Source organism: Anabrus simplex, chromosome 1 (genome assembly GCF_040414725.1).
Source record: "Anabrus simplex isolate iqAnaSimp1 chromosome 1, ASM4041472v1, whole genome shotgun sequence".
Lineage (NCBI taxonomy): Eukaryota > Metazoa > Arthropoda > Insecta > Orthoptera > Tettigoniidae > Anabrus > Anabrus simplex.
Genome location: NC_090265.1, coordinates 1,026,292,732 through 1,026,305,633, shown reverse-complemented (window position 1 = coordinate 1,026,305,633; position 12,902 = coordinate 1,026,292,732). Strand labels below are relative to the sequence as shown.

Here is a 12,902-nt window from a genome sequence, read left to right as displayed (position 1 = left end):
CACAAAAACATTATTCAAAACATATTGTAAAATATTTGTTTTGGTTATCTTCACATCCCAATGTAAATCCAACTCTTCTCCTAAAGTAGTATAAGAAGCTATCTTCATAAACCAATAGGTTCTGAACATTTACAAAGGTGATAAAATAATGTACAGTCACTAAGATAAAAAAAAAGAAACGTAAGACACTGTATAAGTTCCTCGCAGTTACACTTTTCTCAGAAACAGCACGGTACTATAGATATAATGTTGGTTGTCGTACCCACAGTGTATGTATCTACGTGAGAATTCAATTATATTTCGATAATCATTAAAATTAAGTTCGATAAAATACTAAATGCGAGGAACATACAGTACAATATCATATCCTCATTACTTTTAGATAGGGGTGACTGTGCATTAGAAATGATTCCGTAGAATATGACGATGTTTATGAAGTAGTATATTATCCTATTAGGTATATTTCTTAACTTTCCTTATGCTTCAGACATACCACCTCAAAATGTATATATAAAAGTTGGGTGTATCTTAATATTCTTCTTCACAGTCTAATTACTGATACTGGTTTGTACAACGGAATGCGATTGACTGAGGTAAAAGCGGACAAAATATTGTTCATGCACAAATTCTGATGCACTCATTTCAGGAAGAATATATTTGGAAATTTGTTCCTATACACAGGCAATTATCTCTAAATTATCTGTCTGTCACAATGAGCAAATCATAGAGGTACACCTTACATACGTTTGGGATAAATCTCTCCATCCGGGTGTTTAGCTATGGACAACACTATATATGTAGTTTTCTCAGGATACATAGATGTCAAAGAAGTACAACTTCCGTCTAGAAATGCACTTGATTTTGTTCATAAAGATATATCATAATACCTGTTATAATTCTGTACAATAGACATGTACACCGGAACATGCCTAGTGTAAATTATTCGTAGGTTGCAAACATTAACATGTTCACCTCAAATTTCAAATTACATCGCACATACTAATTTTGACCGTTGAAGGCAGGCTTACATCATACTACTACTACTACTACTACTACTACTAATAGTAATATAAGTGAGATAAGTACAGAACTTAACCAATTAGTGCCAATTTAAAAAGAATATTTCGTTTTCTTCCCATTACCCGTGCCTCTGACAGTCAGATAAGGTAGCAATATCACTATGTATAGAACAGACGTAGACAGTCAGTTATTAAATTATTAGAATTCATTAATGTTCTCTCAAAATAGCAGTTGTTTTACTTTAAGAATATTTCTCTTATTTGTACATTTTAAAAATTTATTCCGTAGAATGCACTGATATATTATTTTTTTCTATATATTTTGTTCATTAGTACGAAATGAAATAACTTTAATGCAGTGTGCCTGACATAATGTAGGCACCAATTTGGTCCCCTGTTTCATTTCTGGCATACTTATTTAATAACTTGGCCGGCCCCACGTTATAGGGGGCAACGCGTCCACCTGTCACCCGGCGCCCCGCGTTCGATTCCCGGCTTGTGGACTGGGTGTTTGTGACGTCCTGAATCTTCCTTTCCTCACACGTAACATTCCACACTACCACCATTCCAATTACACGCAGGTTCATAAAATATGGTAACAGTAGGGGCAAAAGATCCACATGTGTCGACGCCCCGAACAAATAGCTTTAAAAAAATTCCATAACTTTGTGTAGCAATATAAACCGAATATATTAAGATTTATATACCGTCATATAAAATGGTCTGATTAGCTATCACACCGAGAATGAGCACTTCAGTGTCACCTGCCATTGTCTACAATACCACAATATTCTGTTGCCTACAGCTTGGTAAAATGAAAGTATAATTACCGAAAATTGTTACAAATATTGGGCAGGTATGCTTGAATATGCTGGATGTTTGTACAGCCAGATATCTGCCAACTGTGGAAGATTAACTTTCCGAGAGTTTTCTTTTTGCGCTACCTTTTTCTTCTTTCTTTTATGGAACAGCGAAACAAAATGCTTCAAGTGAATTTATAAATACTATTCTTCTCATGATTTCTTCTCATTCCTTACCTATTATATTAAGCGTATAACTTAGAAAGTAATCATTATAAAATATCAAAGCCATTATGTTAAAAACTATCACAACAACCTTAAAGGCATGTCCAGTCAGCCCTTCCGCTCCTTACTTAACCTGGGCACTAGTTTATATTGACGGCACATCTATGTTGATCGACATGTTATAAATAAGTTTTATTTCACTGATGATGGGCCTTAGTGTTAGAAAAATAGTTATGAAGTCAATATGTGTGTGCTGATATGATTGTTAGATTTTAATAATAATCAATTCAAAAACTTCCGAAAGTACCGCCAAATGATTTGTAGTCTAAGGGAGATCATCGATAGACTTATAATTTAAGGTGCCCAATTAATGATAATATTTGTTGTGTTATAGGTTTCATTCTGTATGTTGTTGCAGGTTATGAGACAACCAGTCCTGGTACAATTGGTACTACTGGTACTAACCCACATTCATCAGAAGGGATTTCAAGTAAGTATTCGACACTTAGCACAGTAAACTATCTGGTGCTGTTAAATATGTTTTTATGTAGGCCTTGTTCTTGACTACAAATTAATTAATTGTGTACTCATTATAAATTTAAATCTAATTTACATTCATTAAAACTTTGGCTTTTCATGTTGAGTTCCTGGACAAATCATTGCAGAACGATGACAGTGCTGCTACTAACGAATAATTCGGAATGTAATATTACACACCATTTATTAAAGTTACTTCCTTTAATGTTATCTACAGTATTATTTTATTGATATGATAGCTTGTGACGCTCTGGAAAACATCGACAACGGACACTGGTCGTCTTCGTCTTGTACAGAAGAGTCGAGCGCTGAAGGAACGGTCTGCCAACTGGTTTGTGCATCAGGTTATGACTTGTCAGGAGATGCGGAAGTGACGTGCACTGAAAGTGGCTGGGCAAGTTCTGATGGTGACAATCAACTGCCAGCTTGCTTGAGTAAGCACTAAGTGGATGGAGATCATTGATTGTTTTCGCTTATAATTTGTTAATTTCTAGCAACATAATCATTCAGAAATTATCCAGCATATATTTTCATATTCAACACAATTGCATCACAATTCAACTATGTAGATTACCCTAGAAAACAAGCGGAAATATTCTATGAAAATATCGAATGTTCTATATGTCTCATAACAGTTTATAGATAGTTTATAGATGTGCAATTTACGGCGTTGCGAATGCAAGTGGACGGAAATATGACTTTTATAATGTACCGTAAATTTTGTCCCAGTAGAAAATTTCCGTCAGTTTCAAATAGAAAATCAGTTATAACATTGTGAATGATTTTCCACAATATTACCAAATACATGTGCTGTCATTCTATATAGTGCACAACCATTTCACTTCGCTAGCTTTGCAGAAGAATAGAGTCTCGGTGTAACTCACCTTCATATTGTGATGTTTCCTTTAAAAGTAGGAAAGATCACAGTACGAAGGAAATATTGGAATTCAAAAGGACAAATTGGGGAAAATAATCATTCATAGGAAGGGGAGTTAGGGATTGGAATAACTTACCAAGGGAGAGGTTCATTAAATTTCCAATGCCGTTGAAATCATTTAAGATAAGCGTGGGAAAACAACAGATAGCGGATCTGCCACCTGTGCGACTTCCCTAAATGCAGATCAGTATTGATAAATGAACGAAAAAACTGTTTTACTGTTTTAGATCTATACTCAGTTTTGTGACGAAGAGTTGGTACTATCTCCAGTGGCGTGGCGGATTATGACCAAGTATTTAAGTTTCTGCAGCGCTAATGAGATTGTTCAGCATTTAATATCTAGGTCACTGTACCACAATGTTTACAGAAGTCGAATTTGCTCATAATTGGTACATTAAAGTATTCAGGCATATTACTCTTCGAATTGCTCTTTGGTGATAATCGGAAAACTGCTAGCAATGGAGGTGATATTTTATTTTATTTTATATACTGTGTCATATTCATGTTTATATGATCTCGTGAGGAAATGTTTAATTCTATTGTCTATTGTTTGATGAGTTTAATCGAGACCATAACCATCTTTATGATGGAGTGGCTAATTTTACCAATATATGCAGAACACATCTCTCCGGAGTAAACTATGACTAACGTGGTCCTATTTCTTTATTTATACGAAAACAAAAGTTAAATTAACCTTAAGGGTCTGGTTAATGTATTGAACCAGGAACTGTTCCAGCCCCGTGCATTATTTTAAAATTGCCGGAATATATGGAAAAGGGACCTCAGAAATACATGTCCGTATGCCCGACATCTGGTGCGAGTGCGATACGAAGTTCCTCGTGGCGAGCTGGACACGTCACGAGCAATGAACCTGCGGGTGACGTCACTGCCACATGTTGACGCCTTTCTCTCGAATACACTGGAAGGAAAATTTCTAACTTTTCAGCCGATAAAGATACTGAAATTAGACATACATCGTCGTGTAGCTCATGTTCTGAACGTAAACATATGTTAATTTCAATGAAATCCATCACGGCATTCAAGAGATATAAGCAAGAAAGTAATCACACTTCCCCCAGTGACGTGGCAAGCAACCTTGGGTCATACGGAATATAAGCAGCAGACCAGACCGTAGCAATTCAGTTCGCATTCTTCACAGCTGACTCGCATGTCATGATGCACGCGACGAGTCGAACTCAGTATTCATCTTGCCGGAACATTATAATACTTATATAACTTTGACTGCAAGTTGACACTTAGTTTCTGTGAATACCAGTGAGTAATTTATAAATTGTTGGATTTGCAATTCGCCAGACGTTCAAATGAACGTCTGAAGAACACCAATGTCATAAGACTTGTAATATTTCGCAAATATTTTGACTTGAAAGTATCTCAATTTTCGTTTGAATGACTTGAACAAACTTGAAGTTAGCACGGATGCATTCGAATGTAATGATCTTGTACTATTTCTACTTAGAATATCGTGAGTGCAGGTTGCAACACGTTGACTATTTTGAGTATTATCAGAGCCTAGAACACTTTAATTACTGCCGAACGTCTGTTCGCGTATCATCGTAACAGACTGTACCATTTAAAACAAAACGTGCGGATAGACTGTATAATGAACTTCGTAATTCAGTGATATTGTGAAGTATAAAATTCATACATGAATACTTGTAGAACTGTGATAGTGAAAGGAACATTACGAGATATTACGAGAGAGAGAGAGAGAGAGAGAGAGAGAGAGAGAGAGAGAGAGAGCTATTTATTTATGTCTTGTTGTGAAAGTGAACCTTGATAAACTGTGCTTCGAATGAAAGTTATTCTTGACAATACGAACAGTGTGCAGTAAGTGTCAAGATAAACTATGCGAGGAAGTGCGTTTTCTTATTTTTCAATCATCGTAATTTATGATAACAGACAGTGCGTCGACATACTTCTCATCCAGTGAATGGTGATTATTTATGAGACTGTCATAACCAGTTCTAACAGTGCAAATCAAATGGTGCACATTTCAACCTGGTCAGTTGGAGTTTCTCGTGTTAAAGCCCCTCTTTTAATAACATGAGAAATCCTGACTCGAGACGACGGAGATCGACGGATATTTGATGCACATCAACGTTGTAATATGGAACATCTTGGTGATAGCTGTTAGCCGAGTTCCAGATTGCTGCTTGCAGAGCAGTATTCATCTGTCCGAGCTCAACAAGAAGGCGTATGTCAGGTGATATCAGTGTTTCTTTCCATGCAAAACATGATTCTGACTTTGAACAGAACATTTATAAACAGTGTCATTACTGACAACGAACATCAAAAGTTAACTTTTTTAATATTTCATAAACTAGGAAAATTAACGCTTTACGACACTCAAAAGTAAAGACAGACTTCCAAATAACAGTGTACTCTCGTAATGTCGTATTTTTTCACTAATTGGAACTTTAGGATTTCAACTGAGTGCTTCATTCATAGTGAAAGTGTTTCAGAAACTCTTAATTTACGATATTTACGTCAAGTGCATAATAAGTTACAAAAGTAGGACAATACTCAGAACTTTATACCAGAAGTCCAGATTTAAATTCAAGTGTTTCTTATTTGAGTTTTATGAGTTTACAAGAAGGAATTACAGATTTCACTTTATTGAATTTATGTAGAAAGTGTAATCTGATACCGCAAGTGCCAATAGAAAAGCCTTTTGGATTTCTTATTTACTTAAAACACGCTTTACTATTAATTTATGCCATGAAAGTTATGATGGACATGACTGATTGAGAAAGACATTATTCAGTTGAATTTTACTTGATCAAATTGATTTTTCGATATTCTGTTGTTGAAATTGGGATTTGTTTTCTAGTAATATCTATGATTCGGCGATATAATAGGGTGACGTTCCGGAGATTGAATAAAGGGAAGATAGGTATAATATATATTATTTCGCCTTGCGATCCTCCCTCTCTGTACCTCCTCGTACGGACTAGGCACCCCTTAGAAAAATCCCATGCTGTTGAAAAGCAACTTTTCCTGGTACACCATATGAAAACTAAGGAAACCTACGCATTTTACGTATGTTGATGAATTACGAATTTATGTGCTAGTTCTACAAATACATAGGCATTAAGATTATTCTAGTACTACCTTTTATTTAAATATATAAAAATTACTATAGCATACTCAACAGTGATAAAGGCCCATAAAATACTTGAGATTCCTAATTAAATGCGTCTAACCTTTGCTTACAGCCTTGGAGGAACGAAGCTCCGAACTAGTGGAAAGACTGAATCACTCCCTTCAAGATACATCAAATGTACTCATTGTGCTGGACGAGTCTTCGAGTGTTGGACAGGACGAGTTTACCAATATACAGCTGGCATTTCTCAATACCTTACTAAATTTTCTCTCGTGAGTAACAGATAAAACATATTATATGAAGGGCTATATAAATGTACTGTATGATAGCTTCGAAAGTTGCTTTCGAGCATTGTTTTTCAAGTATTAAATTAAGTTGAATAGAGATCATTTGACCGTGCTGAAGAAGTGTTAAAAATTCTTCTCCTACGGTGGCCCCTTGGTATGACCCAAGAGGAAACCAACCCCATGATTTACGCAAGTGAAAGTGGTTTTTGGCGTCAGGAAGACACGTGATACTGTATCGAAAAGTTGGACGAAGACGTGCTGGTAAACTCACCCCGGTAACTTGTTGCATAAACTCTTGAAAGGGGAGAGAATTTGAAATGTTCATAGGCGAGAATATAAGTCAGAAAAATGCATAAAATCAATCAATAGGTTAATTGCCCTGAAAGGGAACAATAAATTATTTCAATACATATGCATGCTAAGGTGCCATGAAAGTCTAAGTGCGGTTATCTGGAATACTAGTTTTTACAAGGAACTTCTATGCTCACTAACACATAAAGGTGGAATTGCACGGAGTTTCAGATGTCAGGATATCGTCAACAGGAATGTTTTCACAGGAAACGTTCAGATAACTGGAAGGAGCATACCTATGTAAATAAATGTAATCACCAAGGAGGGATATATAATCATACCTGGTCTACTTCCACTGTACCAGGTAGTAACGTACTTCGCCATTACTAATGTTATTTACGGCTATTCCGTGGCTCACAGAGGAATAGGAACCACTTGGGTTGAATGGCTGGACAAGAAATTACTTAGAGTCACTTTTACTTTAACAAATTTGTAAATATTATTTCTCTTTTTTTTAATTCAAAGGGAGTATTTCAACGACATAACAAGTATCGGTTGAAATATTAACAACAAGATCGTCAGTTCCAATAATGCTTTGGACTTAGAAGTCCAAATGCAGATACAAAAGATTGGGAAAACTCCTATTCATGACTTACATTCAAAGGAGCATAATAGCTCTTGACATGTACACTCTTATGAAAGATTTATTCGAGTCTCAGTTGCAAGATACAAGAGGCTGGCCACCTAAAGGCCATCATTCGCTTTTCACTTTCTTTTTTATACTCGGCAACCCTTAGGGTGATCCCACTTCATATTGTTCATGCACTGGGTGCTCCATGGTGGGCTTATCTACGACCAAGGTCCTCAAAATGTATAAGTGCTGTTCCCAAAAGGAACAATAATATAGGCACATGGTTACTCTAAGAACTACAAAAAAATAAACAGGGGCATAATTGCCCATACTACAAAGCCTTAAACATAAAAAGGAAAAGGTTACGCACAACAGACCATTAGCAAAAGGCAAGGAGCCGTAACACCAACACTCCTTAACGAACATTCTGCAATAGGCGAGAACCTAAGTGGGCTTAAGGTCTAATGACACAGAGGCTAATTCCATACAAAACAGGGGTGACTAAAAGGGGAGAATTTAAAAGTCGAGACAAGATTTCCAAAATTTAGTGTTTGAAAACTGAAGCCACCAAACTCAAAAGTTGAAGGGGAGACAACTGAGGAGCACCACTCGTGCTCCCTTACATTATATATTTTCCTAGTAGGGAATAGAAATATAGTCCAAAGACTCTGCAGAAGGTCCTACATTTCAACCCAAAAAGAAATGATTTCATGTTAGAAGAAAACCTCTGAAATTTTCCCCTCGAACTACCTGCAGTCACAATCAATTGTTTAGGTAACTTCAGCCAATACCTTGTAGCGCTGGATCTTCTTCAATCCGGCCGCGCACTGTCCCCTAGCCCTCTATGGCCTCCGTCAAGTCGCACTCTCTCAAAAACTGGAACAATTAAGACCAGATAGTCTAAAGTGCTGTCTTTAAATAGTTCCGTAGGGGAAGGGTCCATACTAAATTAGAATACAATACGCTGATAGGCTAAATTTAGCTACGCACCCCCGGGTATGATTGGTTAGAGAACATAGTTACAAACGTGTGATAGGCAGATTACAATAGAGGAAGAAATAGGTGAATTGTTGAAAAATTTGGTACAATAAAAAGAATGAAACCTCAGAGAAAATGTTTACCAACTACAAACCAAAATGTTTCTAGCTGTTAGATATCGCTATCAAATAGTTGGCAGAGCCATCTAACCGTCCAGGAGGAAATTTTTTGAAAGGTTCTAAAGTTCGTGTCCACTGACATAGATGGCCATAGAGAAGGCGCGCAGTTTAAATAGCCAGGACATTAATGCTTTCCGCCACATCAAATGATTCAGATGAAGGAACGTTGAAAAAACAAAAAATATCATATGTTGTAGAGAAATATGCAAAGGTGGCAAAAATTTAAATTCTAAAATTCTGATACCGGTACTGACTAAATAAATAAAGACTGTGGAAAGGCCGAAATAATTGAAATATGTTTCATGTATGGTAAGCTTAATACCGTCGAGATTATAAAATTACCATCAAGTAATAGGGATGAGAAATAATACTTAATGAAAAATAATATCGCTATCACGTAATCACCTCTCTCTATGTTATTAAACTACTGCTGAACAATTTATTTCACAGGTTGACCACACGCTCTATAGGAGTCATTACCTACAGTGACACTGCCAATGTGGTCATTTCCCTCGGTAAATATCAAAGATCCGTGCTTCAGGAGCACATGAACTCAATCTCATACGAACAAGGTGGAGCCAGTAATATTGAGATGGCATTAGAAGTCGTCACCAGCGAGATACAACGAAGTGAAGTAACTGGCAGTACTCTAATACGTAAGTAATCTCAGTACTTAGCATATTCAGAAATAAATTCTACTTGGAATAATTTTTATAATGTCATTGATCCTCAAAGTTAGAGAAAAATATTTCAAAGCCTTGAAACATCTTAAGTTGCAGCTAAACCTCTTAGTAGCACAAGTTCAATAAAAATATACAGATTGTGAATGCTTCGTAATTAGAAATTTAGATACCTTAAGTAGTATGAAGAGAGTAATTGTACACTATACCAATCCTCCTGCTAACATTCAGTAAGTGAGTAATTCTAGTGCCTAATTATGGGATAATCACCACCAAAACAATTTAGATTCTTTGGTGCTAAGTATAACTTATCGAGTTCAAGCATGCCTCAGGGTTCCAGGTAATTATACTCAGTATTGATTTGCGACTTAATTTCGTGTTCAAATTCTCATTTAACCAAATTTGTACTTTGGTGGCATTTGTGTTGCTTTCGAATAGTTTGACTGCATGTTGGATTTCTTTTCATATACGTATACACATAGTAAATGGAAAGTGAAAAGTGCACAAAGCTAGAACAGGCGCGGTTCTGTCTTTAGGTCACATGGTCACGTGCCCCTCCACCGATTAAAACTATTATGAAAATCACAACAACATTATGCACGATTAGTGTCACGACCATCTTCAGTGAGTTCAAGAGGCTATGATTCACCATGGTTGTTCTTGTTCTAGCAGCCCTGGATTAAACTAGGCAACACAGTAAAGGTCTAATCCTGGATGGGACCGACTCGTCCTTATACCTGAACATCATCCCCTCATTCTGCGAGCTGTGAGGGGTGAAGGGGGTTATGGCAAATTCCATTGACCCGGTCACAATATTTCTACGACGTGACACTTCAGCGCTAGCTCGTATTTTGAACTTACTTCTCCTACAGACTACTAGATAGCACCCAGCTACACTTCCTTGTCGGCATATGTATTATTAACGCGCGCAAAAGTAGTGTTTGTAGCAAACCTGTGCTTACCTTGTACGTCTGTTAGATTAATCGTGTCCATCGGTGTCGATGTTCATTGTAAGTCTGAAAAGTGTGTGAAGATTAGTGTGATGTATCTGAGTGTTTTTAAAATGAATCAGGTGAGCTACTTATAAATAAATTCCCTTAATTACGAAAACAGATTATTAGCTAAAGAAATGGGTCGACCAAGACCAGAGCTTAGCATAAATCAAGTGTTCAAAGATAAAAATAGAACGTACAATCACAGTTGTATATGCTCGTTCGTTCGTAATCTGTTTACCCTCCAGGATCGGTTTTTCCCACGGACTCAGCGAGGGATCCCACCTCTACCGCCTCAAGGACAGTGTCCTAGAGATTCAGACTATGGGCCTGGGATACAACTGGGGAGAATGACCAGTACCTCTCCCAGGCGGCCTCACCTGCTATCCTGAACAGGGGCCTTGTGGGACAGGCAAGGAAGAGGGAAGGAAGCGGCCGTGGCCTTAAGTTAGGGTCCATCCCGGCATTTGCCTCGAGGAGAAGTGGGAAACCACGGAAAACCACTTCCAGAATGGCTGAGGTGGGAATCGAACCCATCTCTACTCAGTTGACCTCCCGAGGCTGAGTGGACCCCGTTCCAGCCCTCGTACCACTTTTCAAATTTCGTGGCAGAGCCGGGAATCGAACCCGGACCTCCGGGGGTGGCAGCTAATCACGCTAACCAAGAAATAAAGAAATAAAAAGGTATGATTAATTTAATTGATTTGTTTCCCAGTGTTCCTAATATGTTGAACGTGCCCCACCCATTTTTATCATCACGAGCCGCCACTGAGCTAGAATAGGAAAACATTTATGAGAAATTTGGGTTGCAAGATGTGATGTAATGACATTTTATATGTGTTTTTCCCTGTTCTGATAGTTCTGGTCAGTTCCAATAAGAGCTCTACAGATGGATCATCCCAAGCCAGACAGATCAGTAACAACGGTGGTGTGATCTTCCCACTGGTTGTAGGATCTGACTATAATCGGCTCTTGTACATCTCCTCTGTGACAGAAAGGGATGAACGCACTTTCTTCAAGTTTACTTCCTGGGAGAGCTTCAGGTCGATACTAACTTTCATCAATGAGAGTAAGTACTATCTAATTCTTTATTGCCTCGCAACTAGTTTTTTTTTTAAGTCCATACATAATAGAAAAAAGTACATTTTTCAAATTGCAGACTTCGATGCTTATTCATGCTTTTCTTACCCCGCTGTACGCACTTAGTCCAAAGCTTTACAACCAATAATAACGCAATAATTCGTACCAATTTAAAACATATGTTACAGTGTCTTATCTCATTAAATAAAATTCACACACAATTGAAAGGCAGGATAGTCAACAGTTGTCTCATAGGTGATGACAACAAAAGCAGCTGCATACGTCGATCGGTGTTGTGAGTTTATTTCCTTTCAGTTCTAAATGTGAAATATGCTTGTAATACTTTCATAGAGTGAATACATTGAGGTCAATATGTTTATTTGAATCTTAAACTAAGAGTTGTTAAATGCCACGTCTGACTTCTGCATCCGCCGAGCAGAAAGGCCACAGAACGTACGGCGGAGGCTTTCGAGATATTGATATTTTCATCGGTTGCTGAAAGTAATGTGCACATCAGAATTTAGGAGTGAGTAATTCCTGTGACAAATTATTGGTCACTATAAAATGAATATATGAATGCGTATGAATATACTGTATATATTATATGGGCCATATCGTGAAGAATGAGAATTTCCATCTGAAGCAGGTCATTATTTAAGGAAGAGTCAATTAATGAAGTGACAAGGACAAAGGTTAGAATTAATGAAGTGCAGTATTGGGGAGTATATCAGTTGTAATCCAATCTGCAGGGTGAAAGAACCTGAAGTGCTGAGAGTATGCTAAGAATAATACTACGAGTGCGTGGATATAGCATGGGAGTTTCAATTGAACTATACCGATACGGAGATGGAAAGGCAGGCTGAAAGTGAGATATATACAAACGATCGACAGTCCCTTTAATATTATGCAAATTAACATATTTTGTTGTGCTGTCGCTACTGGTGATCGGTGGTGCAGAATTGCTTAAGGAGGTTATGGAGGATGTACGTAAAGTGGATATAGCTGAGGGATTATTTATGTATAGGAATAACGAATTCCAGGTGTCAAAGATTTACTTAAAAAACGAACTAAGTTACATCAAGGAGTGCCTGGTCCAATGTAACCTAGAAGTGGATGAAATTAAGAGCAAAATTATGAATTTT

General features: G+C 37.3%; 1 protein-coding gene across 1 annotated transcript in view; it reads left to right on the top strand.

Annotated features, from left to right (window-relative positions):
* Nucleotides 1-12,902, top strand: part of LOC136857856 (uncharacterized) — a 162,252-nt gene that overhangs the window by 119,879 nt on the left and 29,471 nt on the right. Inside the window, exons 22-25 of the mRNA XM_068225178.1 lie at nucleotides 2,821-3,015; nucleotides 6,755-6,914; nucleotides 9,459-9,664; nucleotides 11,540-11,749. Coding sequence (XP_068081279.1) covers nucleotides 2,821-3,015; nucleotides 6,755-6,914; nucleotides 9,459-9,664; nucleotides 11,540-11,749 — 771 coding nt within the window. The remainder of the gene's footprint in view (nucleotides 1-2,820; nucleotides 3,016-6,754; nucleotides 6,915-9,458; nucleotides 9,665-11,539; nucleotides 11,750-12,902) is intronic.